The sequence below is a fragment of the Mustelus asterias genome, chromosome 1, assembly GCF_964213995.1.
Source record: "Mustelus asterias chromosome 1, sMusAst1.hap1.1, whole genome shotgun sequence".
Classification (NCBI taxonomy): domain Eukaryota; kingdom Metazoa; phylum Chordata; class Chondrichthyes; order Carcharhiniformes; family Triakidae; genus Mustelus; species Mustelus asterias.
The window spans coordinates 59,666,655-59,693,889 of NC_135801.1; the positions used below are offsets into that span (position 1 = coordinate 59,666,655).

Genomic DNA, 27,235 nt, shown 5'->3' on the forward strand with positions numbered 1-27,235 from the left:
GGGGTGTCCGGTAATGGTAGCCGGCTTAAGGCATCGGCATTTGCTCACTCTAGTCCCTGGTCAGTGCTCCAATCGATGCTAACATGCCACCAGCAATAATGCCCAGCATTGGATCTGGGCAGACGCTATCGGCGGCACTGCTTTGTCTTCCTTCAGGAGGCCCAGCAAGGATTTATGATCTGTTACGATCGTAAATTTTCACCCATATAAATACTGGTGAAATTTTTTAACTGTGAAGATTACCCCGCCAGTCCTTCCTTTTCAATCTGGGCATATCTTCGCTCTGCCATTGCCACGGTCCTGGAGGCATACGCTATTGGCCGCTCTTGTCCGTTCTGCTACCTGTGTGGGGACGTGTCACAGGGGATACCAATTCCTTCTTGGGATCATAATGTACCAATACATTTTTGGATGGACTACACCCCAGCGTTCTCAAAGAGATAGCTGAGGAAATTGTGGAGACATTGGTGATGATCTTTCAGGAATCACTGGAGGCAGGGAAGGTACCAGAGGACTGGAAAGTAGCTAATGTAACACCGCTGTTTAAGAAGGGAGGGAGGCAGCAGACACGAAATTATAGGCTGGTTAGCCTGACTTTGGTCATTGGCAAGATTTTAGAGTCATTGTTAAAGATGAGATCGCAGAGTACTTGGAAGTGCATGATAAAGTAGGACTGAGTCAGCACGGCTTTGTCAAGGGGAGGTCATGTCTGACAAATCTGTTAGAGTTCTTTAAGGAAGTAACAAGGAAGTTAGATAAAGGAGAATGAGTGGACGTGATTTATTTAGATTTCCAGTAGGCCTTTGACAAGGTGCCGCATAGGAGACTTAAATAAGTTAAGCGCCCATAGTGTTAAGGGTAAGATCCTGGCATGGATGGAGGATTGGCTGCTTGGTAGAAGGCAGAGAGTGGGGATAAAGGGATCTTTTTCAGGATAAACACAGTAAGAAGTCTCACAACACCAGGTTAAAGTCCAACAGGTTTATTTGGCAGCAAAAGCCACGAGCTTTTGGAGCGCTGCTCCTTCGTCAGGTAAGTGGGAGTTCTGTTCACAAACAGGGCATATAAAGACACAAACTCAATTTACAAAATAATGGTTGGAATGCGAGTTTTTACAGGTAATCAAGTCTTAAAGGTACAGACAATGTGAGTGGAGAGAGCGTTAAGCACAGGTTAAAGAGATGTGTATTGTCTCCAGACAGGACAGTTAGTGAGATTTTGCAAGCCCAGGCAAGTTGTGGGGGTTACAGATAGCGTGACATGAACCCAAGATCCTGGTTGAGGCCGTCCTCATGTATGCGGAACTTGGAACTTTTTCAGGATGGCAGCCGGTCACTAGTGGTGTGCCTCAGGGGTCAGTGCTGGGACCATAACTTTTCACAATATATATTAATGATTTGGAGGAAGGAACTGAAGGCACTGTTGCTAAGTTTGCAGATGAAATAAAGATATGTAGAGGGACAGGTAGTGTGGGATATATCAGTGTTATAGTCAGGGGGTGTGGGATATATCAGTGTTACAGTGAGGAGGTGTGGGATTAATCAGTGTAACATTGAGTGGGTGTGGGCTAGATCACAGAATGTTACAGTGAGGGTTGTGGAATATATCAGTGTTATAGTCGGGGATGTGGGATATATCAGTGTTATCGTCAGGGGGTATGGGATTTTTTGTGTTACAGTAAGGGGTTGTGGGCTATATCAGTGTTATAGTATGGGTTGTGGGATATATCAGTGTTACAAGGAGGGGGTGTGGGATATATCAGTGCAACAGTGAGGGTTGTAGGAGATATCAGTGTTATAGTACAGGGTGTAGGATATATCAGTGTTAGAGTGAGGGGGTGTGCGTTATATCAGTGTAACCACTGTATTGAAGAAAGATTGGAAAATTATGGCCAGTCCCCCTGCATTTCCACCCTTACTTCCCTCAATGGGTGCATCTCATCTGGTCCTAGTGACTTATTAACTTAAAGTACTGAAAGCCTATATGATACCTCTTCCTTATCACTTTTACATCATCAAGTAACTCAACCGCCTCCGCTTTCACCATGACATGGACAGTATCTTCTTTCTTGGTAAAGATAGATGCAAAGTACTAATTTAGTAACTTAGCCATGCTCCCTGTTTCCATGTTTATTCATGGGCCACATCCCATGAATTAAAAAAAACTGCTTTAGAGGAAATTCCATGGGATTCACTCAGCACAGTCGTTGGCACTGTCTGGTTATACCTAATTTAAAAACTTGTCAAAATGTAGCATAAAGGCCATCTTGCATCAAGCAAAATCTCACTCATTCTACATGATGAAGTGAAGTCATAGAATGGTCATAGTCCAGAAGGAGGCCATTCAGCCCATCAGGACTTCATTGGCTCTCTGCAGGAGCAATTCACTTAGTGTCATTCCCTTGTTCCTTTTTCCCCAGGGCCCTGCAATTATTTCCTCTTCAGAATTCTCACAAATCTTCTAAAAGGCCTGACTGAACCATACTTGCAGGCAGAGCACTCGCTGTGCTAAAATGTTTTTCCTCATGTTGTCGTTGCTTCTTTTGCCAATCACCGTAAATCAAATTCTGAATTCTTAATCCTTCCTCCAAATGGGAACAGCTTCTCTCTATCTCCACTGAGCAGAAGATCCTTCATGATTTGAAAAACCTCTATCAAAGCTGTTCTCAACCTCTTCAAGGCAGTCAGTCCCAACCTCTCCAATCCATCTACATTACAGAAGATGCTCATCCACGAACCTTTCTCATCAATCTTTTCTGCGTCCTTTCAACTCAACGTAATACTCCAGTTGAAGCTGAACAAATGTTTTATAGATAGGTTTATCATAATTCCCTTCCTTTTGTACTCTGCCCTTCTTTATAAAGGCATAGATCCTGTATGCTTTATTAATCATTCTCTCGATCTGCCTTGCCATCTTCACTCATCTGTACATGTATACTCCCAGGTCCTCTGCTCCTGCACCTCCTTTAGAATCGGACTCTCTATTTTATATTATCTCTTCCCAGTCTTTCTACCAAAGTGAATCACTTTCACACTTCTCTGCATTAAATTTAAACGGCCACTTGTCCAGCCATTCCACTAACCTGTCTAGGCCCAATATAATGTTGAGGTTTAACACTATCCTTCTCACAGTTCACAATACTTCCAAGGTTCATGTCATCCGCAAATTTTGAAATTGTGCCCTCGACACCAAAAACTAGGTCATTACAATATATAACAGATAGAGTAGGGATCCTGGCACTGATCCCTGGAGAAGCTCACCATAAGCCTTCCTCCAATTCAAAAACAATCACTCAGCGCTGCTCTCTATTTCCTGTCATCAGCCATTTTTGAATCCATGTTGCTACTGTCCCTATTATTTCATGAGCTCGAACTTTGCTCACAAATCTGTTGTGCGGCCCTTTATCAAATGCCTTTTACAAGTCCAGGGACATTGCAGCAACAACATTATCCACATCTATCCTTTCTGTTACCTGATCAAAAAGCTTAAGCAAGTTCATTAAAATGATTTTCCATTAATGAATGTATGCTGGCTTTCCTTAATTAACCCGCATTTGCCCATGGGACTATTAATTTTGTCCTGAATTATCATTTTTAAAAGCTTCCTCATCATTGAATTTTAACTGTCTGACTAGTGGTTGCTGGGTTTTTACTCTTGCACCTTTTTCTGTACAAGGGTTTAACACCACCACGGTATTGAAGAAAGGTTGGAAAATTATGGCCAGTCCCCCTGCATTTCCACCCTTACTTCCCTCAATGGGTGCATCTCATCTGGTCCTAGTGACTTATTAACTTAAAGTACTGAAAGCCTATATGATACCTCTTCCTTATCACTTTTACATCATCAAGTAACTCAACCGCCTCCGCTTTCACCATGACATGGACAGTATCTTCTTTCTTGGCAAAGATAGATGCAAAGTACTAATTTAGTAATTTAGCCATGCTCCCTGTTTCTATGTTTAAATTAACTTTTAGCATCAGCCACACTCCTCCTTTGACCACTCAATTACTATTCATGTGTCTAGACTTTGGATTCTCATTTATGGTAGCTGCCAGTCTCTTCTGATACTCTCTCTTTTCTGCTCTTACTTCCTTTTTCAATTCTTCTCCGAACCTTCCATGTTGACCCTGCTTTTCAGCTGTATTATCAACCTGACATCTGTCAAATGCACCCTTTTTTTGCTTCATCTTAATCTCCATCTCTTTCATCATCTAGGGAGCTCTGGATTTGTTTGCCCTACACTTCCCAGTGGGAATATACTTTGACTGTATGCAAACTATCTCTTTAAAGAGTTCATTCGTTCAGTTCAATTACTTTTGCCAATTTTTGATTCCAATTTATCTGAGCCAACTCCATTCTCGTCCCATTGCAGTTATTGCAGTTTCTCTTATACCGACCACATGTATTACCCTTCTATTTCCTGCTCTAGTGTTATATGTCTTCCAATTAGAATCATAGATTAGAATCATAGAATCCTGCAGTGCAGAAGAAGGCCATTCGGCCCATCAAGTCTGCACCGACAACAGTCCCACCAAGGTCCTATCCTATCCCCGTAACCCCATATAGTCACCCTGCTAATCCCCTTAACACTAAGGGGCAATTTTTGCATCTTGGTGTTCCTCTCTAATATTACCTACTGGTTCCCACACCCTTCCCCATTAGAACTAGCAATTGCTCTGCAAGGAATTGGTTCCAGCTCTGTTCAGGTGCAACCTGTCCGACCTGTACAAGTTCCATCTCCTCCAGAACTAGTTCCAATATCCCTGCAATCTAAAGTCGTCCTGCACCATCTCTCCAGGCATTCTTTTTTTTTTCTTCTATTTCTATACTCACTTGCATGTGGTATTGGGAATAATCTGGAGATTGTTACCTTTGTAGTCCTGCAAGGCAGTGGTTCAATCATTAGTCTCGACTACATCACAGACTCCCACCATTGCTGTTCTTTGTACCATTTTTAGAGAAGGATTAAACCATTCTGACCAGGAATTTCCAGTCTCAATGTAGATGGGACCGGGAAAGTTCGGCCTCATCTTTCCACTACTAGCTTTGGAGGCAGGGGATGTAGAAATATTGTTCTCCAGTGACAAGGCAATTGAGCTGTTGCATTATCTCTGATTGTTTTGGAATGCCCCATCGAGTAAAGTTGTGTTCCTGCAAAGTTTTAACTGTAGCTACTACATCATTTTTACAGGCTGGCAAAAGCTGCAGTTCACCAGGTAACCATGTCTGTGACTACCAAGATAACCTTTTGCTACGGGTGGCAAGCCTGTATTATCAATCTGCAATCATTTCCATGTGATATTGGGAATAATCTGGAGATTGTTACCTTTGTAGTCCTGCTTGCTAGTTTCCTACATAATTTCCCAAATACTGCCTACATCCTGAATTCTACCTGTGTTATTGATACCGATCTGCTGGCTGTTCATTCTGCCTCCTGTGAGTACACTGCAGCCATTCAATGACACCCTTGACTCTGACTCAAGGGAGGCCACATACCATCCTGGATTCACATCTGCTGCTGAAGAACCATCTGTCTGTTCCCCTAACTATCAAACCTCCTATAACTATTGCTCTGCAGTCTTCATCATGCCTCCCCTGTACAGCTGAGTCAGGAGTGCAGTCATGGACTTGGTTCCAGCTATACTCAGGTGAACCATCATGCTCACCAGTATTGATGAATACTGGTTGGAGAGTCAGGTGCACTCAGGAGACTCCTGCACTACCTATCTGCCTGGTCCTTCTTGAGTGTCTGGCGGTTGCCCATTCCTTCTCTCCCTGTATATCCTTAAGATCCAATGACTTTTATCTATAAACATGCTATTCATTAAGCTCTCATGGATGCACTGCTATTCCACAAACTGCTGCTCAAGCTCTGAAACCCAGAGGTCAAGCTGTTAGAACTGATAACTCCAGAATCTCAGAAGCATCTTGGTATTCCCATATGGAACAGAAAGCACACCTTATGGTTCTATATCACAAGGATTCTTCTAATTTGACTTGCATCACACCTTGTCACCTGAGAAAAGAATGCATTTTGTATATGCATCTAATTACGGGACATGCTTCTGTTTCTCATGCTTTTGCGATGCCACCTAATTGTCTCAGTGGTCAGTGATTCACCAGGCTGACAAAGGTAATGTGGACCTGTGTATTATCTGCACCCAAATGCATCTGGCTCTTATTAAGTAAATGGACCCAATGCGCATATACCTTCTGAATGTTGGCCCATGGAAATGATTGCAGATTGATTATACAGGCTTGCCACCCGTAGCAAAAGGTTATCTTGGTAGTTACAGATATGGTTACCTGGTGAACTGCAGCTTTTGCCAGCCTGTAAAAATGATGTAGTAGCTACAGTTAAAACTTTGCAGGAACACAACTTTACTCGATGGGGCATTCCAAAACGATCCGAGATAATGCAACAGCTCAGTTACCTTGTCACTGGAGAACAATATTTCTACATCCCCTGCCTCCAAAGCTAGTAGTGGAAAGATGAGGCCGAACTTTCCCGGTCCCATCTACATTGAGACTGGAAATTCCTGGTCAGAATGGTTTAATCCTTCTCTAAAAATGGTACAAAAAACTGCAACGGTGGGAGTCTGCGATGTAGTCAAGACTAATGATTGAACCACTGCCTTGCCTGGTGTCTATACTACAACTCATCATACTCACACTTTCTCTAGACTCCAATGAGGCTCTCGATTATCTCAGCCACATGCAGTGGAGAAGATAGGTGCTGCCAATCAATTCATTACATTAACAATACAATTAGTGATCAAATAATGCTTTAAAAAACTTAAATTGGTGTTGGTGGTGAGGGACCAGGGTGGGGGTGTTTGGGGTGCAGGTGGGGTCAGGGTGTTGCTGGGAAGCCAGCTAGGATGTCCATATGATGTTATAGATAAATGAGGAGAAACAAATCAAATTTGCTTTTCAGAAACCAGGGAAGGAATTACAATATATGCTGGACAATGGGAATCAGTGTAACCTGTGCAAAACAAAATCAGATAATCGATGGACAGTAAATGCCAGGGATCCCGTAATTAATGCTGATTACACGAACATTCTGGTTATTATTTTACATTATCTGGGAGTCTCTATTTCCAGACATGAGAGTATTTTCAATTCTAATGACGGACAAATGTCGTGCAAATTTTAAAAGGATTTGGAACAAAAAGTAAATTGTTGATCGCTTCTTTTTCAATTGAAAAAGTTTTTTTAACTTATGTTAGATGACAGAATTGTACCTGATGATATCTTGTAGAAGCAGAGAATGGTTAAAGCACAAAAAGAAGCCTTTTGACCAATGACCCCCTGCTACGTCTCTGCAAGAGTAATTTAGCTAGTCCCATTCCCCCGCCAGTTCCCCGTAACAATGCTAATACTTTATCTTCAGGTGCTTATCCAATTCCCTTTTGAAAGCCACAATTGAATCTGTCTCTGTCATGCAGTGGGTTCTATGGGCCCGATTTTACCATTTGGAGTCTAAGGGCCGGATCCGGGCGTAATGCAGATCCGAGCCCGGAATCCTGTTTGCAGCGCGCCCATACGTTTTTTGCCGGCTCCAGTCCGATCCGCACAGTGGGCGGGGCTTAGCGCTGCTGGAACGATCGGAGCTCCGAACTGCGCATGCGCGGTTCGAAAAAAAATCTGAAGCAGCGCGCCCGGGCGTGAAAGAAAAAAACAGCAGAGAGAACAGAGGGGGTGGGGGGGGGGGGGGGGGGGGGGGGGAAGAGGATGGGGGGGGGGAGGATGGACTTGGGAGAATCTTGCAAACTGAAAATAATGTAGCATCTTCTTTGTGCTGCCTAATTATCTATGGGAAAGGTAATTAAACTACAGTGTCCTAGTGAGCAATTAGTGACCTGTATAATACATTTGTGATCTGTAACTGGATTGTTGATGTCCCTGTAGCCATGAGCCAGATGGTCAAATGTTCAGAGTCATGTGGTGAACTTGGAAGAATTGTCCCCATGGTGGAACTTGGTTGGAAATAAGATTCAAGGAGATTACTAAATCTGGGAAATCAACCATAGTGAAAAGAAGTTTGTATTGGCAACTCTTCTCTCACATTCCATGGCAGATGTGCCCCTACTTATGAATGTGATTTGCATGGGCAACATTGGGTGCAGCTAATCTGCCTCTGGAGCAGCCTTGGATCCTTTCTTTCATCTTGTTTTCATCTGAACATTGCACAGAATTAGAGGAATTCCCTTTGGAAGGTAATGTCAAAATTATAATCGCAGGAACTAAAAACCTGACAGTCAAAAATTTGGGAAAATATTTCAAAATATATATCCCCCCATCCAAGGCCAGAATCGAACCTGGGTCCCTGATGCTGTGAGGCAGCAGTGCTAACCATTGTGCCGCCGTGCCCACCACCAAGTGTTTGATTCTTGTTTTAAAGATATTGCAAAAATATTGCATTGGACATTAAAGTTCTTCCAAGGCTATCATGAGAGAGAATGGTAATAGAATAGTTTCCTGACTTCCACTAGGATGTACATTACCTTCTTTCAGTTAATTGCACCCAGATAAAGGGAGAATGTTTTCCATTCTGGGGCAAAATTGTCCTGTTTCTATCCCGCATCCTAAGTGGGCTTTCCATTAATTAATTATTGAAATTATGCCTGTGAGTTGATGTGTGAGTACATATTTGGGAATCCAGGGGAACAGAATCTTGGAAGGCGAGATTGAAACCCTGAAGGGTGGGCAGTCATTGATGTTGTCCGAGTTGGAGCGACGTTTGGAGAGAATTCCAAGATGAGATCTTTGAAGGTAAAGATTGGAAACCCTTGTGAGTGAGATGAAGTTTCAATGAGATTGGTTGAATCACAGTTTAAATAACAACTGTGTGGGTTGCTGAGAAATCCATGGAATCTGGCTTGGTTGCATCTTCCATTTATTGTGTAATATAGTGTGTCCGACCACAGTCTACCTTTCAATTCATATATGCCTCATATTGTTAATGTTATAGTATAGGATATTGTAAATTGTTTTAATTTGCTGACCTTGTTAAGTAAAGTTTATTTTTGTTCGTTCAAATCCATAGAATCTTTATTCTATTAGTAAGTATCTTGAATCTCAAACTTTGTCTACTTTAAACAAAATGTTATTGGTCCCTAATTGGACCTCATCAACAACTTGGGGTCTAGCCAAGGATCATGACAATGTTCGAAGCAATTAACTTTCAGAAATGCACGGTGAATTTGCACTGAAGAACTGGTCTCTGCTGTGCTCAATTACAACAGCACAATATGAATGGTTAATGTGGCTCAGAAGAGTGAGACACTCTTTTAAATCACCTTGTCTTGACCCTTACTGCACAGATAACCAAAATTGAAACAATCAGATTTTTCAGGAATACACTGGCACAGCGCAGAGCAATTACAAAAAAGAGCAACATAGTATTCGGATTGGCACAATTGAAGACTAGGGAGAAATAATACTTAACAGGAATGGGGGTTAGAGATAAAGGGAGAATGGGAGAATCTTTTAATTTCACAATTTATTGATGATATGGTGTTTTGTTTGAGACATGTGATTAATGATACTGTTTTCTCTTATCACTTCTGGATGTATTCATGTGTACTAATCAACTCTCTTGGTCAACATTGAAGCTTTGCTAGATTTCAGTTTCATATTAATTTTGTTAGGCTACAGTTTTATTTTATGATTTATTACAATTAGTCAAGTGAATGCTGTTCAAGTTAGGATTTCTTTACAGCTGAAATGGTTGCAGTTTCAAGCTCTCCATTAACTAATGAACTATCTTTTACTATCATCTTAGGTAAAAAAAGGTGCCGATTGTTAAAACTGAAAGGTAGGGCATGTTGGAACAAAAATAGAATCACTATACTACCACACCCCACTGAATTCTTTCATTACTGCAAGAACAGAGCGACATTAGTGAGAAGATTAAAGAGCAGCAACAGAGCAGTGAAAGTGAGAACAAAAGGGAGACCAACACTGAGATAAAAGAGCATTGGTAGCGGCAAGAGCAAGAACAAATTGAGACCAGCTGGGACATCAAAGAGCAGTGGATGTGAGAGCAGACTGACACCACTTGGGAGATTACTGGGTGGCAGCGGAGCAACTTGAGTCCTTTTGATTATTTGGACAAGATTAGGAGATGTTAAATGGATAAAATGATTTTTTAATGGGAGTTTCAATGGCTGTGTTTGATTGACAGTTTTGTGAGCCTATAAGGGGGGCAAGTTTTCCAAGGAAATTTTGAATGACTGATTTTTTTTCAAAGACATGCCAGTGATATTATATGGCTCATTGGTCCTCTATATCGTGTATAATGGAAAAGTGCTTCAAAGTTTCAGCAGGTGTCAGGACATTAAACCAATGTGAAAATCAAACCACAGGATCTCCTGCGTACATTAGTATCTGATTTGCCATACCATTGAATGGAAAAGAAGAATTCATCAACTGGATAAGGTACTGTAATGCATCTGAACCCTTGCACAGTACTAGTGGTCACTATCACTGCATTAATAATATATTTTTTAACTTTTCGAACAGCATCTAATTATGACAGTTGAAGTCATCAAGAACGTTTAACTTTGACTCCACACAGGCTTCCCCCATGGTTCACGAACTGGCTTACCTGGCATGGGTCCCACAGCTTTTGAAAACATACTGGCCTCCATGAAAATAACAACCTGCGGGAAAATTGTGTTTGGAGCAGGCAGTTAAATAGTGAAACTGATATAATTTTACGAGAGCATCAGTTCATGACCCACCACGTTTCCTGACCCAGGGAAAATGGTGGATGGAGGGAATCAGTGTGTGTGGTGTCTGGTCCCTTTGAGGGGTGATCTCTGAAAGGGTCCCATGACCTGGGCTGACCAAATCAGGCACCGAGTTGGGGCTTCACTCCAAAGTGTCTGGGCTTGTCCCAGCAGTTAGATTCTGGACGCATGACTGTAAGCCTTAAATCTGCATTTGTTCTATATAGTTGATACTGTGAATAAATGTTCTTTGTTCGTTAATAACTGGTGAGCCAAGTTACTACATTTTGTAACAAGGTAAAAAGCAGCATTGTTGCAAACCATAGAACCTGGTCCAGTCACAGTCAAGCTCGTGAGGTAAAAAAAGAACTGCAAGGATACTTGTATTTGGAAGATTGGATCCATTGACTCCTCTGATGAAGATTGGGTACAGTATGTTGAGTGTTTAGAGTATTTTTTCAAAGCTAACACAATTGAGGAGGAGTAAAAGAAGAAGGTGATATTACTAAGTATGTGTGAGACACAAACCTATAATTTGATCTGCAGTATTGTGTCCCCAAACAAGTCCAATGCAAGCTCCTTCACAGAAATTGTACAATTGGTAAAAGGGGCACTACCACTCCAAGCCCTCTGTGATTTTACAATTTAAGTTTAATTCAACGGGGAGAGCCATTTTCCAGGGCAGCGAAGTAGCTTTGACTTTGGCTACTGTGTCGATGCCCAGGGATTGCATCTTATAGAGAAGAAAGTGGGGGCAATAAAGGAGGCACTGGCCCCTAGAAACACAATGTGGAGATGCCGGCGTTGGACTGGGTAAGCACAGTAAGAAGTCTCACAACACCAGGTTAAAGTCCAACAGGTTTATTTGGTAGCACAAGCCACAAGCTTTTGGAGCACTGCCCCTTCACCAGGTGAGTGGGAGTTGTGTTCACAAACAGGGCACATCTAGACACAAACTCAATTTACAAGATAATGGTTGGAATGTGAGTCTTTACAGGTAATCAAGTCTTGAAGGTGCAGATAATGTGAGTGGAGAGAGGGTTAAGCACAGGTTAAAGAGATGTGTATTGTCTCCAGCCAGGACAGTTAGTGAGATTTTGCAAGCCCAGGCAATTCGTGGGGGTTACAGATAGTGTGACATGAACCCAAGATCCCGGTTGAGGTCATCCTCATGTGTGCGGAACTTGTCTATCAGTTTCTGCTCAGCGATTCTGCGTTGTCGTGTGTCGTGAAGGCCGCCTTGGAGAACGCTTACCCAAAGATCAGAGGCTGAATAGCCGTGACTGCTGAAGCATTCCCCAACAGAAAGAGATAGTGGCACGGGTTCTACAAGCGCCGGATTTCAAAATGTCACGTTTTCCAATGGGATAAATCATATCAGATCTGCACTGTATCATCCCTCTTCAAATGAACTGGCTGAGCGGGCAGTCCAAGACATCCAAGGTTAGTTTGAAGAAACGACCTCTTGCATCTTTGGAAACTAAAATAGCCCGATTTCTCTTAGCATTCAGAAGTACCCCGCATTAAACCACAGGTATATCTCCAGCAGAACTGTTGATGGGTCGAAGCCTGAGAACCAGGCTATTTATCCTCAACATTTATCCTAAAAAAAACACTAATAAATTTGTTAGACATGTTTCCCCTTTTGTAAAACCATGTTGACTTTGGCTGATCAGATTATGATTTTCTGAGTGCATTGTTCAACCTTCCTTAAAAATGGATTCCAGCATTTTTCAGACGACCAATGTCAGGCTAACTGGCCTGTGTTCACCAGCTTTCTAGCTCCCTCTTTTCATGAAATGTGTAGAATGCTAAGGGGTTTCAAGAGAGTGGATAGGAAAGCCTTAATCCCTTTTGGTGCAGGGTCCCTAACCATGTGGCATAGATTTAGGATAAGAGGAAAGAGGTTTGGAGGGGATTTAACGGGAAATCTTTTCACCCAGAGGGTGGTGAGGATCTGGAACTGATTGCCTGAGAGGGTGATAGAGGCAGAAATCCTGACAACACTTAAAAAGTACTTTGGTAAGAACTTAAAGTGCTGTAATCTTACAAGGCTATAGACCAAGAGCTGGAAAATGGTATCAGGCTGGTTGGCTACTTGTCAGCCAATGGCCTTCTATGCTGTAAATTTCTATGTTTCTATTCTATAACATTGAATGAGGAAATGGCAGAGGCACAATACAAATACTTCACATCCAGAAGCACTATAAATACTCTGGAAATAATAGGTAGCCAAGCAAGAATAGGGAACTCAAAGAAATCAGTAAAAGCATAAAAACAGTACTGGAGAAATTAATCAGACTATGTGATGACAAATCCCGTGGCCCAACAACGTAGAATCCTACAGTGCAGAAGGAGGCCATTTAGCCCATAGAGTCTGCACCGACCACAATCCCACCCAGGCCCTATCCTCATAACCCCATGCATTTAACCCTAGCTAGTACCCCTGACTAAGGGGCAATTTAGCATGGCCAATCCAACTAACCCGCACATCTTTGGGTTGTGGGAGGAAACCAGAGCACCCGGAGGAAACCCACGCAGACACGGGGCGAATGTGCAAACTCCAAACAGACAGTGACCCAACCCAGGAATTGAACCCAGGTCCCTGGTGCTGTGAGGCAGCAGTGCTAACCACTGTGCCGCCCCCTTCAGCAAGTAGCTGTAGAGGTAGTGGATGCATTGTTTTGATATTCTAGAATTCCTCAGATTGTAGAACAGTTCCCAGGAATGTTAAAGTAGCACTCATAACTCTGGCTATTTAAGAGACGAGGAAGAAAGAAAATGGAGAACTATTGGCTATTTAACCTAAGATCAATAATAATGAAATTGCTAGAATCTATTGTTTTGAGTGTGGTAACAATTACCACACTTAGAAATAATAATATAATATAATTAAGCAGTGTCAACAAGAATATATGAAAGGAAAATTGTGCTTGATGAATCTGTTGTTTTTTAACTATGTAACCAGTAAGATGAATAAAGGGGAGCCAGTGAATGTGGTATATTTGGATTTATAAAAACATTCAATAAGGTACCACATAAGATTTAATTACACAAAATTAGGACTCAATGAATTGAGAGTAATATATTCACATGGATTGAGAATTGGTTAATGGACAGAGTGGGAATAAATTTTCTGGTTGGGGAGATGGGTTCCGCAAGGATCAATATTTGGGCCCCAACACTTTCCAATCTATATTAATGACTCAGATGAGGGGACTAAGTGTTACTTATCCAAGTTACTGATGATACAAAATTAGGTGGGAAAGCAAGTGATGAGGAGGATACCAAGAGACTGCAGGGGAAATACACAGGTTAGGTGAGTTGGCAAGAACATGGCCGGTAGAATAAAATGTGGCAAAGTGTCAATTTATCCAGTTTGGTGGGAAAAATTAAAAAGCAGATTTTTTTAATAGCATGAGCTTGGGAAATATTTGCATTCAGAGGGCCTGGATATTCTTACACAGGAAACACAGAAAGGTAGCATTTAGGTACAGAAAGGAATTCAGAAGGCAAGTGCAATGTTAGTTTTTGTTACAAAGAGATCAGAGTAAAGAGTAAAGAAGTCTTATTACAATTATACAGGGCCAAGGCGAGGCCACAGCTGGGGAACTGTGCACTTTTGGTTTCCTTGCCTAAGGAAGGACATACTTGCCCTAGTGGGAGTGCAATGAAGGTTTACTAGATTGAGATGGGGAAGGGGTTGGATAAAGAAATTATTCTGTAAAAGTTATTAGACCATTATTACCCTATATTCCTAACAAGTTTAGAGGAATGAGAGGTGATCTAATCGAAACAAATAAAATTCTTAAGTGGCTTACCAGAGTCAATGCTGAGAAAATGTTTCTGCTGGCTGGGGAATGTGGAATATGGGGTCACAAGAGGACAGTCATTAAGAACTGAAATGAGGAGCAATCAGTTCATTGAAATGACTGTGAATCTGTGGAATTTCTTGCCCCAAAGAGCAGATGCTCAGTCAGTGTGTATATTCAAGGCAGAGGCTGATAGATGTTTGGATACTAATGGAATGAGGAGATGAGGGGATCATGCTGGAAGGTGGATTTGAGTTAGAAAATCAGAAGGTAGAAGATCTTATTGAATGGACAGAATATGCCATTCAAATACCAGAGTCAAATGGCACACTTCACCCTGTGCTGCACCCTGTCCAGGGTCAGTATATCCTTCCTGATGTGCGGTGCTCAAAACCGAGCAGATGCGGACTGAAGGAGGATCTGTATGGACAACACATACCTTCTTCCCTTCTTGCATTTCAACCCCCCAGAGGTAAAGAGCAACATTCCATTAGCTTTTTGATCACTTTCTGTACCAGTCTACTGTCTTCTGATGATTTGTGTCCTTGGGCTCTCAAATCACTGCTTTTCGGCAGTCCTTAGTGTCTCACTTAGGAAATGTTCCAATACATCTGTCAAGCAGCATCAGCCAGTCAAAACAGCACGCTGAATGAGTATCTTTTGAGACTACCGGGTTTAATGTGATGTTTGAAGATTTGGGTATTTGTTATCCATTGTTGCCATCTGCGTTTCACTAATTCAAAACACCTTGCTCCTTCATTCGTAAAAGTAATTTGGGGGAAAACTCCTTGTCTGTAAATTGAGTTCATAAATCGTAACATGTCCACATGGGACATATTTGTGATATTTCCGTTTCCTGAACTATTTCCAGATATTTTCCGAGCTGATTTCGAAATGCTTAATATGGCAGAGCTTTCGGTTTTAGACCAGATTTTATTGATAAATCACCAAACTGGCATGAATGCGTCCTTCTCCCATTTATTCCCTAAAGCTTTCCACTCTTCACCAATCCCACTGCACATAAATTTTGGTCCTGGGGGATTAACCCAAGGACCTCTCCAGAGACTCTATTGCTGCTCTTTTCAGCCAGGCTGTCTGGAGGTTACTCCAAACCCAATTTTTAGAAATGAACTGGCCGCGGTGAGGTGCTGGGTGTGAGGAGAGGTCGAGTTGCAATCCAAGCTGAGATACACACACCTCCACAGAGCCACCTGCGTGTTAACAGGTCAGCACCAAACCATTGCATTCCCATCCCAGTGAAGATCACAATGTAGACAGCCTACACGTGCCAATCCAGCGTACGCTTTCTACACCCTAGTCCCTTCACGGAGGCTACAGCAAGTCTTTCGTTTATCAGTGGGAATATACTGGTACCAGAATATGCTGGTACTTTATTTGGAGTTGGCTGGCATACTGTTACTCTGTTTGCATATTAATTAATATTAATACTTGTTTAAAATGAGAGTGCTTCCAATCATTTACAAACAAATCCAACCAGAAGAGCAGAGCTCCTGGAGACTGGGAAATCACACTGCTGCTTCGAGGGACATGTGAGAGTGTTGAACACTGGAGTCCGTATCTCAAACTCAGTACCTGCATGATACAGACACGTCATGAAACAGTCAGCAATTAGCGCAGCATTGGCGAGAGAATGGATATGATTAACGTTTCCGGTCAATGACCCTGCCTTTCTCTCTCCACAATTGCTGCCTGAACTGTTTCATTTCGGATATCCAGTATCTGCAGTATTTTGCTTCTTCCTGTCCACAATAGCAGAGTTCGCTGTGATTTGCTTGTGACGTGTGTCGGTCGATTAAAAGCAACGGGTGTACAAATGTATTTCTTCCAAGGCATCTGTGTGGTAAACCACTGTTATATGTTATCTGTAGTGGTTAACCACCATAGTTAGTATTTCTCATTACCTGTATATGTGGCACATCCCTGTCGGTTCCGCCCAAGTCCCCTCCCCCTGGTCTGGGTATAAAGGCGGTGGCTCCTCCCTCCCTTGCTCTCAGTTCAGACCAGATCATCGACAGGGATGGCTCCAAGTTCTTGCTAATAAAAGCCTATTTGTCTTGCTCACAACTAGTCTTGACTTGATTGATAGTGCATCAATCTGCTAATAGTTTTTAAAAAAAATATCACTTTATAAACATCAACTTTACATGGTACATTTAGTGCTTGCATGACGTGGTGTGCCAAATGTCAAACTGCATCAGACTGTATATGGGTGGGTTAAAATGTTCACCTTCTCAGCTCACTGCAGCAATAAGAGTAGAGACCTCCATTCCAGGGTCATGTAGGACTCCTCAGCCATACCTGGCCATGTTTAATATAGAGTTGACAGCAAGGTGCAAACCATCATTTCATGAGACAGGGGGTGCCAAAGGGAAACTGGATGTACTCACTAACTTATCAACTAGGCTAGGATGATGTTTGATGAGCACCTCAGCCAGCCAATCACCAGGCAGAAAAGTCTAAGGGTGTGTCAAAGGTCAAGCTTTTGGCTCCTCGCTGGGTTAAGTAATAACACAGGGGCGGGGGGGGGGGGGGGGGGGCGGCAGTCACAAAGTCTGCTGACAGCTGGTTCGGAAATTTGAGCTTTATGGTGAACAGTTTCAGGAAAACTAGTGGTCAGAAAAAAATAGCTCGTTTATAGGGTTAGTAAGGTTTGTTTTGTTGTGGTTTATGTTATCAGATAGATTTTAAAAGCAATATACTCATTTATCCATGAGTTATTTGTAAAATTAATCCACATGTTGATTTGTAATGGATCACAGCTCATTAAAGTGTTCATCTATCCACTGTCCTGAAAAAACAGCGCACATGGAGTTGAGATTATATTATCCCAATTAACTTTTACAGAGATAAATGTGTGGTCATGCACGTTAGTAGGAGCAATATAAACATTACCTCGACCTTAGGAAATAAAAAAGGCTGAAAAAGAGCTAAGGGATCTTGGGATGTAAATTAAATCATTAAATGCAGCATCACAAGTCAGCAAGGCAATTAAAATTGCAGTGGCAATGTAGTGGGATTTATTTCTAAGGGTGTACAATTCAAAAGTATGAAAGTTATATTAAGTTGTATAGGGCCCTGCTCAGGCTGCAGTTGGAGCACAGTACATATTTCTGGTCCCCATACCATAAAAAGGACATAGATGCACAAGGGAAAGTGTGAAAATGATTTACAAGGATGGCAACAGAACTAAAAATTAAAGCCATCAGGAAAGACTGAAAAGGTTGGCTTTTTTTCTTTGAAGACGAGAAGATTTAGAGATGACCAGGTAGAGGTCAGGGTACATATGGAGAGAATGTTTCCACTGTGGGAGAATCCAAAAACTGGGGCCATAAAAACAAGGTAATTACTAACAAATCCTACAGAGAAACAGGGAGGAATTCAGTGGGAAAAATATGAGACACGCTGTCACAGGATCTTGGTGAGGCAGAGAGCTTACATGTTTTTAAATGCAAGATATTTGAGTGAGGAAGAAAATAAATGTACATTGATGGCTGACATGAGGCTTTGATTTGATTTGATTTATTATTGTCACATGTATTAGTATATAGTGGAAAGTATTGTTTCTTGCGCGCTATACAGACAAAGCATGCCATACATATGGAAGGAAAGGAAAGGGTGCAGAAGGTAGTGTTACAGTCATAGCTAGGTTGTAGAGAAAGATCAACTTAATACAAGTTAGATAAATTCAAAAGTCTAATGGCAAAAGGGAAGAAGCTGTTCTTGAGTCGGTTGGTATGTTACCTCAGACTTTTGTATCTTTTTCCTGATGGAAGAAGGTGGAAGAGAGTATGTCCACGGTATGTGGCATGCTTGATTATGCTGACTGCCTTTCCGAAGTAGCGGGAAGTGTGACAGGGTCATTGGATGGGAGGCTGGTTTGCATGATGGACTGAGCTTCTTTCATGACTCTATGTAGCTCCTTGCAGTCTTAGACCGAACGGAGCCATGCCAAGTTGTGATACAACCAGAAAGAATGCTTTCTATGGTGCATCTGTAAAGGTTGGTGAGAGTTGTAGCGGACATGCCAAATTTCCTTTGTCTTCTGAGAAAGTAGAGGCTTGGTGAGCTTTCTTAACTATAGCGTCAGCATGGAGGGACCAGAACAGGTTGTTGGTGATCTGGACACCTAGAAACTTGAAGCCCTCGACCATTTCCACCTCGTCCCTGTTGATGTAGAGAGGGGCTTGTCCTCCACTACTTTTCCTGAAGTTGATGACTATCTCCTTTGTTTTACTGACATTGAGGGAGTGATTATTGTCATTGCATCAGTTCACCAGATTCTCTATCTCTTTCTTGTACTCCATCTCATCATTGTTGCGATCCAAGCCCCACAGTGGTGTCATCAGCAAACTTGAAAAGGTTGATCGAATGGGAGGAGATTTGTTAAGTATAAGCACCAGGTCAGACTAATTTGGCTATAAGGCCTGTTTCTTCAGTTTGTTCTTAATAGGAACGTAGGAACATGAGTGAACCATTCAGCTCAATAAGCCTGTTTCCCCATTCAATTAAGTCATCACTTATCTGTATCAATTCCATCTACCCACTATATTGTGGACAGCATGGTGGCACAGTGGTTAGCACTGCTGCCTCACAGCGCCAGGGACCCAGGTTTGATTCCCGGCTTGGGTCACTGTCTGTGCAGAGTCTGCACATTCTCCCCATGTCTGTGTGGGTTTCCTCAGGGTGCTCCGGTTTCCTCCCACAGTTTGAAAGACATGCTGGTTAGGTGCATTGGCCATGCTAAATTCTCCCTCAGTGTACCCGAACAGGCACCGAAGTGTGGCGACTAGGGGATTTTCACAGTAACTTCATTCCACTGTTAATGTAAGCCTACTTTTGACACACTTAAATAAACTTAATAGATAGATTTAACTCGTTAAGTACGTTAAGAAGTTAAAGAAACAATGGCAGTGAGTATATAAAATTGAATAAGGGTCAGAAAGCAGAGGCTATTGGTTCTTTTTTTAGGTTAGAAACAAATCTACAGTGCTGTTCCCTGGATATTAGGATGACTACTCTTTTTGGTATATATATATAGATTTGGATTTGGGTTTCCAAGGTATAATTTCAAAGTTTTCAGATGATATAAAACTCAGAAATATAATAAATAAGAAAGGAGATAGTAACAGACTTCAGGAGGACATAGAGAGAATTAGTGGGGAAGAGTGTAACTAATAACTATTAATGTAAGATAGTCACCAAGAAATCCCAGAATTCAGAAGAAACTTTTGTACCCAAAAAGTGGTTAGGATGTGAAAATTGTTACCACAGGGAGTGTTTGAAGTGAACAATATTGATGCATTTAAGGGAGCAGGAAATAGATGGTTATGAGCTCTGACGAAGACTCGAAACATTAGCTCTGTTTTCTCTCCCCAGATGTGTCAGACCTGCTGAGATTTTCCAACATTTTCTGTTTTTGTTGTGGATGGTAGATTTAAATTAGGAAATATTGGAGGATGCTTGAGTGGAGCATAAACACCAGCACAAACTTGTCAGGAAGAATTATGCCTCTTATCCTATGCAATGTAATCCTATGTAATAGACAGACTGGCAAAATGGGTAGACATGTGGTCAATTAAATTTGCCACAGGGAATTATGAGGTGCTACATTTTAGTAGGAAGAATGAAGAAAGGCTATATTAACTAACTGGTGCAATTGCAAAGTGGGGCAGGAACAGAAAGACCTGGGGGTTTATACACACAAATATTTGAAGGTGATATGACATTGGAAGGTTGTTTTTAAAAATACAAGATCTTAATAATGAAGGAATGGAATTCAAAAGCAAGGAAATTACGCAAAACCCTTAAAACTGTAGCTAGGCCTCAGCTGGAGAATTGTGTTCAATGTTGGGCTCCATACAGTAGGAAGCATACCATGTCTTAGAGAGGATGTTTTATGGTTTGGGTCATTGTCCTTTATTTGTGTTGTCTTCTAGCTGGATGAGTTTTCTCTTGCACTATGAGTGATTTGGACATAGAGTGTATTAATTTTTTCTTAGAGCTATTTATTTGCAGTTATTTATAGAGAAGACCTCATGGTAAAGTACATTGTTCTCTGAAGGCAGACTGTTCTGCATCTTGCTTCCCTTGGAGTCTCTTGATCATCTGACCCTGATGCCATGCTTACATCATCATTAACATCATTGTCTGATTAACATAACCATTAACCCTTTACTCGACACCTTACACAAGAGGTTTTCCAGAATGGTCCCATTTTCTAGCGAGACAGAAGAACTTGAAGTAGTTTGGCTTAAAGCAGAGGAGAGATTTTGCAGCGGGGTCTAAAATGATGAAGATGTTTATATGGAGCAAATAATGAGAAATGGTTTCCAGTGGCAGATGGGACTGCGATCTGAAGACACAAATTTAAGATGATTGATAAAGGTGCCAGAGGAGTTATGAAGATTTTATTACCCAGCCCGCTGTTGTGATCTGCAATGTACTGTCTGAGAGTTTGGCAGTCGCAGATACAATGGTAACTTTTGAATGGGAATTGGATAAATATTTGAAGGGAAAAATATTGCCCTAGGGAAAGAGTAAATGAATGGGGTCAATTGGCTCACTCACTCAACCAGCATGAAGGGCTGAATGGCCTCTACCAGGCAATGATTGTGAACTTCTCTGACCGTCAAACCAATTGACTCCATCATCAGCTAATCAAAATTCTTCAGCAGACTGCATTGGTTGTTGTACAGACAGCAATACTTCCAACATAAAGTTCATTTATTAGTTACAAGTAAGGCTTACATTACACTGCAATGAAGTTACTGCAAAATTCCCCTAGTTGCCACACTCCAGTGCCTGTTCGGGTCAATGCACCTAACCAGCACGTCATCCAAACTGTGGGAGGAAACCAGAGCACCCAGAGGAAACCCACGCCGACATGGGGAGAACGTGCAAACTCCACACAGACAGTGACCCAAGCCTGGAATTGAACCCAGGTCCTTGGCACTGTGAGGCAGCAGTGCTAACCACTGTGCCACCCTTGTTTTAGCTAGCACGCTTCTATACTCGAAAATATATTAGGAATGGGTCAGTCATAAGTACCGATGATTTCTTATAGTAATCGATTATTTCAATTATACAATCCCATAGTTGCTACACAAATCTCTGGTCTTCAGACGCATTATTCTGAAAAAGTGGCTATCTTTACCTGAAGCTTGATTATTTCCATCCTTGAATCTCTGTCATGTATTCGTTTGGTGCAGATAAAATGTGACACTATTGTGATGTTAGCTATCCTTCCCTCTCAACAGTCTTCACAGAAGTGTCCCAGCACGTTTCTTATGTCAATGATAGAAAATCCATGATGTAGTTTTCTTGTATTACAATCTGAGTGGCTGTTAAAAATCTCCCCACTGTAGTTAGTGCTTAAAAACAATTTGAGGTGAAAATAAACTTCAGCATGTTTGCTATTACATTTTGCCATACTAATTGAAACGTCATTTGTCTATACCCATTCTTTATTTCATGCAAGTGATTTAAACAGGACGTCCAAACAACTTCAGAAAGACGACAGATTTGGGTACATTGATGAGCACGAGAATCCAATAACACGACGTCTATGTACAAGAATATACTGTTTATCTGAATTATTTACAAAGTCACAAAGCAATATTTACAACTCTCGCAGATAATAACTCGTGAGATATCTTACAATAATGCTGATTAAATTGAAGGTATGTTTGCAATAAATCGAGGTGCAAGCAAACAAGTTAGGGAAGCGCCCAGAGCTCACCAGCTTTACACAGGAATATCAGATTTATAAATTATATTATTCAAAAGGTAGCAGTGGTTGCTTACGTTGCTAAAATACAGGAGGTCCTACTAGTTGACCCCGATTACTACTTCAGTCTCAAATGCATATATTGTATTAATATAGAAAGCGTTACTTTACGTCACATGTTTTATTTAAAATATGTTGTCCAATTGGTTAGAATACTATTAAAGATACTCGATGCAAAGGTTGCATAAAAACGCCAAAAGTTTCAGACCATTCCTTGCTCCTTGCTTGTTTTATATTCACCAGCGTGTTTCAATGTTCTTATTTGACCGTGCTGTGTTCCACTCAAGGCAATTTCCGAAGTAAATACAGCGGCTGGCCTCTGTGGTCGCGGTGGTAAATGTTAGTGCCACGGGAGTGTGGAAGGTTGTTTAGTGGAAATTGAACGAATTTTCTCTGCTTCACACCAAGTCAATTTCAGATTGCTGTGCTGAAGTGTCTATGGGTTAAATTCAATAGACTCTCGGGAGAAGATTGCTTCCAAACATATTTTTTAAAAAAAAATCTCGAACTTACATAGCCGGTCAAAGACTTAAAATTAGATTTTTTAAAAAATATATAAAATTGGCGTTTCTGAAGCTTGTTTAATAAATTTGTATTTCGTGTTTTCTATAAATGAACTCCACACTTCTGCATCATGTGTCCATCAAACTCTTAGAAAAAGGATTATTTTGGACGAAATTATCCCGTTAAGGCATCAGAAAGGAGCTGATTTAAAAAAAAATACAACTGTGGTTTTCACAAATTTAACTTCATCATTGGCGGTGGCCTCTCAGTTTTAACACCATTCGACTGGAAATGTGTTTGTGTGTTTCAATGGACAGTCATATCATAGTTTATATCATACAATAACTGCTCACAAAGCGTAAAGGGGGTGCAATGTATCAGACCGGGATAGGGGTGTGCGGGGCTTTTTAAAGTTACGCTCGGCCAACAGGCCACTGTTTAACACTGCAGTTTGCGGATGCTACGAGCAATTCTCTTGAACTCTCGCTGCCCTTTCTGCCATCTCTTCACCGAGGTTATGACCAGGTTCCCATCGAGCTTTTGTCCCATCACTAAGTAGGGGGCATTGATGTCGTTCATCTCATCGCAGGTACACTGCAGGCCATCCTTTAGCCACAATACACTTTTCTTCAGATCTTTCTCGGTCACTCCATTCAGCTTGTAAATAGTCTTGCTTTTTGTCTCGGGGACGATCTTTGTATCCCCATTGATGTAGGAAATCTCTTTCACTTTTATCTTCAAAGCTAATTAGGGAAGGATTAAAATATGACATGTTAACGCGAGTGCTGGTGGAGCGGTGGGGGTGGTATTGTTGCCACGGAGAATCCAAATGAAACTATCAGGATGACGAGACAGGTAAATGTGGCGAACAGGTGGCGTGTCAAAGCAGATGAAATAGTCATGACAGTCAATGATTGTGCAAAGTTCGAGTCTTAATAAACATATTTAACAGAGTGTTGTGTGAGTGGCTATGCGGAGGTGGTGTGGGGAGTGGGGGGCCGCGCCTTTCCTCCCCCCCCCCCCATCTCCCTCTCCTCCCCGCTCCCCACCCCCATTTCCCTCTCCTCCCCGCCCCCCCCATTTCCCCCTCCTCCATCTCCCTCTCCTTTCAGAGGCAGCGACAGTCCAGCGCAGTATGTTTGATTTGATTTATTATTGTCACATGTATTGGTATACAGTGAAAAGTATTGTTTCTTGCGCACTTTACAGAGCATACCGTTCATAGGGAAGAAAAGGAGAGTGCAGAATGCAGAGTTACAGTCATAGCTAGGGTGTAGAGAAACTTAGTGCGAGGTAGGTCCATTCAACAGTCTGATGGCAGCAGGGAGGAAGCTGTTCTTGAGTCGGTTGGTACCTGATCTCAGATTGTGTCACTTTGTATTGTCAATAACAAGACCAGTTTCAAACTCACAACTGGAAAGCTAGTTACAGCTGCTAACATTTGGTATGATTTCATCAGAACTGTAAATCAATAAAACACAGGCTCTCCCGTGTAAAACAAGGCAGCCACTCGACTGTGAGCATTTCAGCAGAGTGTCCCACCATCCCCCTTCTTTTCAGACCACCTTCCTCATCGGTGTCACGAGGTGAGGATTTCAGTTTTTCCCGGGCTGAATACTGTACCTGGTCCTATCTGAACGCACTGAGTCAGCTTCGCCAGGCGCCGCTGGTTGAACAATTTGCCTTTGAAATTAAAAGCCAATTGTGTGGAGAGGAACATTGCAGCGGACGCTGGACATTTTGCTACAATTAAACGCCAGGGTTTTTTTTTAAAAGGCAATGCGGAAACAGCGTTTGGCAGGATCCACACTCCTGTTACTGGAATAGCAAGAAAACACAGGGACTGCAGGGAAGTGCACAGGACAAGTTCTTGGTACACCGCCAGTTGGAAAGCAGCACTCCTTGCTCGCACCCTGAAGTCTCTGAGGAAAATGAGACTTACCGAAATCATTTTTGCAGTAGTTCTCTACAATCTCATTGTCGTTTTGCTCTCTGCCTTTACATGCGTCGCAGATTTTCGGTTCTGGAAGAGAGTGCACGGATATTTAAGAATGGTTGTTGTACAAACTGTGTATTTTCAGCAGGAGAGTTAGAAGCGATCTTGTACTTGTGAGTAGGGTCCCAGTACAGACAACATTTAATTATTACAGCCTGGACTTTCCACCTTCTTTATAGCTTCCAGATTTTCCACGGGGTTTTGCTACTTTTATGAAGTGAGCCATATTTTACGAAGTATTTAAATACCTTCGGTTACCATTTCCCTGCGGAGTATTGCTTCTAAGAAAGGATCCTCACCGGGGAGATCGCGCCCTGCATTGAAGAGGAATAATAGACGCTTCACATGGATTCCAAAGCGGAGGTACAGGGGAGGGGGGCACTGCTCCTCACTATAAACTGTGTGTTTGCCCCCAGATGGGATGCGAATGAACACAATAGCGAATTACATGGACCGTGGAAGTTCTTTAAAACGAACGATAAAAAGCGAAGCTCAAAAGGTCTGCACCATTGAAATGGCTGTAGTGTTGGCTGCAGAGGGCTCGCTGCGACACATTGTGTGGCACAGTCACAGGCAAAGCTCCTCAATTTGCATCCCCGATAGCTTTTAAATGAATCGCTTTGTTTCTCCCCCCCTTTTAAACACCCGAGCATTGGGATTAGAGAGCAGTTTTGGTCATGGTGAAAGGTCTTAATTTAAAATGTCTGCTGCATCTGAAGCAGTGGGTTCCTTAAAACTTCAGGCGGAAAAACAAACGCACCAATCTAACACTAGTCACAGCTTCTAGTTCTGGTAGTTAGGAGAAACAGCGTTACTAGCGGAATCACATCTGCAACACATTTAGAATAAAAAAAAGACAACCTTCTCGGGATACACATGCAATGCGAGTTGAAATGTATGCGAAAAGCTCGCAAAGTCTTTCAAGAAGATAAAACACGAGGAGGGAGCGGTTGCCGAGAGGTCAGCTGCTTTTCAGTCAGTTAATGGATGTTCCAAAGCTTCCCAGATCACAGCAAGTTTCTCATTCATTCCACTGTGTGTGTGAGACACTATTAGACTGGAACAACATACCAACCAGCGACAGGGAGCTGTTTCTGCAGCTAATAAGTACTCTCTTTCGAATTCATTAGTTATCAGGATAGCAAAAGAAAGTTAACTTTGGCACATATAGAAATACAGTAAGCAGTCTCACAACACCAGGTTAAAGTCCAACAGGTTTATTTGGTCTTGATGTTATTTGTTGGACTTTAACCTGGTGTTGTGAGACTTCTTGCTGTGTTTACCCCAGTCCAACGCCGGCATCTCCACATCATGACATATAGAAATGACAGACTATTAATAAATCTCAGAGTGTTATAAAGGATTGGACTAGAGCCTGCACACAAAATAAATCCAAAGCAGTGTGTTAAAAAGTCAGTATTGTGTCAGTGAAACTTATAAATGGGATCTACTGAGGAGTTTGGGTCCATTAAAGGATACCACCCCCTCCCCTCTCTCCCTCTAGCCTGACCTTCTTTGGGTACCGGGACGTGCTCGTTGGAGTCTGCGGGCGGGATGCACAGGTCGTTATCCTCCGGGAAGCGGTTGCACTCCAGCATGTCGGGCCACGGGAAGCCGAAGGCGGACATGACGGGCGAGCAGCTCTGCTTCACCTGCTCGCACAGCGAGCGGCATGGCTGGATGGGCTCGTCCACCTCGTCGATGCACACCGGGGCGAAGAGGGAGCACAGGAACTTCTTGGTGTCCGGGTGGCACTGCTTCTGCACCAGCGGGATCCAGGAGCTGGCCTGCTGCAGCACCTCTTCCATGGTTTCGTGCCCCAGGAGGTTGGGCAGCCTCATCTCCGGGTATTCGATGCCGTGACACAGAGCCAGGGCGCTGGGGATGGGCTTGCAATTATTGCGCCTGTAGGTGAACTCGGCATGCCCGTAAGAATAAATCCCCATGCCTTCCACTCTGAACCAGTGCAGTGCGGCCAGAAGAAGGCAGATCGCGGCGTTCAGAGGGCGCATTCTTGCACAAGAATTGGCGTGAGAAATCCCAGTTGTTGCTGCAGGATTGTTGCCCACTCCTGCGCTCTGCAATGGAGCGAGTGATCAGGAGCTAATGGGACTGGCCTCTCTCAACTCCAGTGTTAGAAAGCAATGGGAGGAGTTACTGGCTCCCCCTTTGATAGGTTGACGCAAAAGCCCTGCTTCTCCTCGAGAAGGGAGAGTGGAGTAATAAGACAAAGTTCTGGCTCTTGTGAGAATTCACACACTTTATAAACGCGTTTGATCCCAGAAGCAACCCCACCCACCTCCCACTGCTCTGATTGCAGTTACCAAATAGAAACCTTTAAATGATCAGGGATTACCCACACTTGCTGCAGAGATAC

The 27,235-nt window shown here is 42.4% G+C and overlaps 1 protein-coding gene across 1 annotated transcript; it reads right to left on the reverse strand.

Moving 5' to 3' along the window:
• Window positions 1-22,019: 22,019 nt before the first annotated feature.
• On the reverse strand, window positions 22,020-26,955 carry sfrp2 (secreted frizzled-related protein 2). Its single transcript, XM_078212929.1, has 3 exons — window positions 26,369-26,955; window positions 24,805-24,885; window positions 22,020-23,605 (listed from the first exon to the last, which is right to left on the reverse strand). The coding sequence occupies exons 1-3, from the start codon at window positions 26,868-26,870 to the stop codon at window positions 23,301-23,303; spliced, it is 888 nt and encodes a 295-aa protein (XP_078069055.1). The 5' UTR covers window positions 26,871-26,955; the 3' UTR covers window positions 22,020-23,300.
• Between the last annotated feature and the right edge of the window lie 280 nt (window positions 26,956-27,235).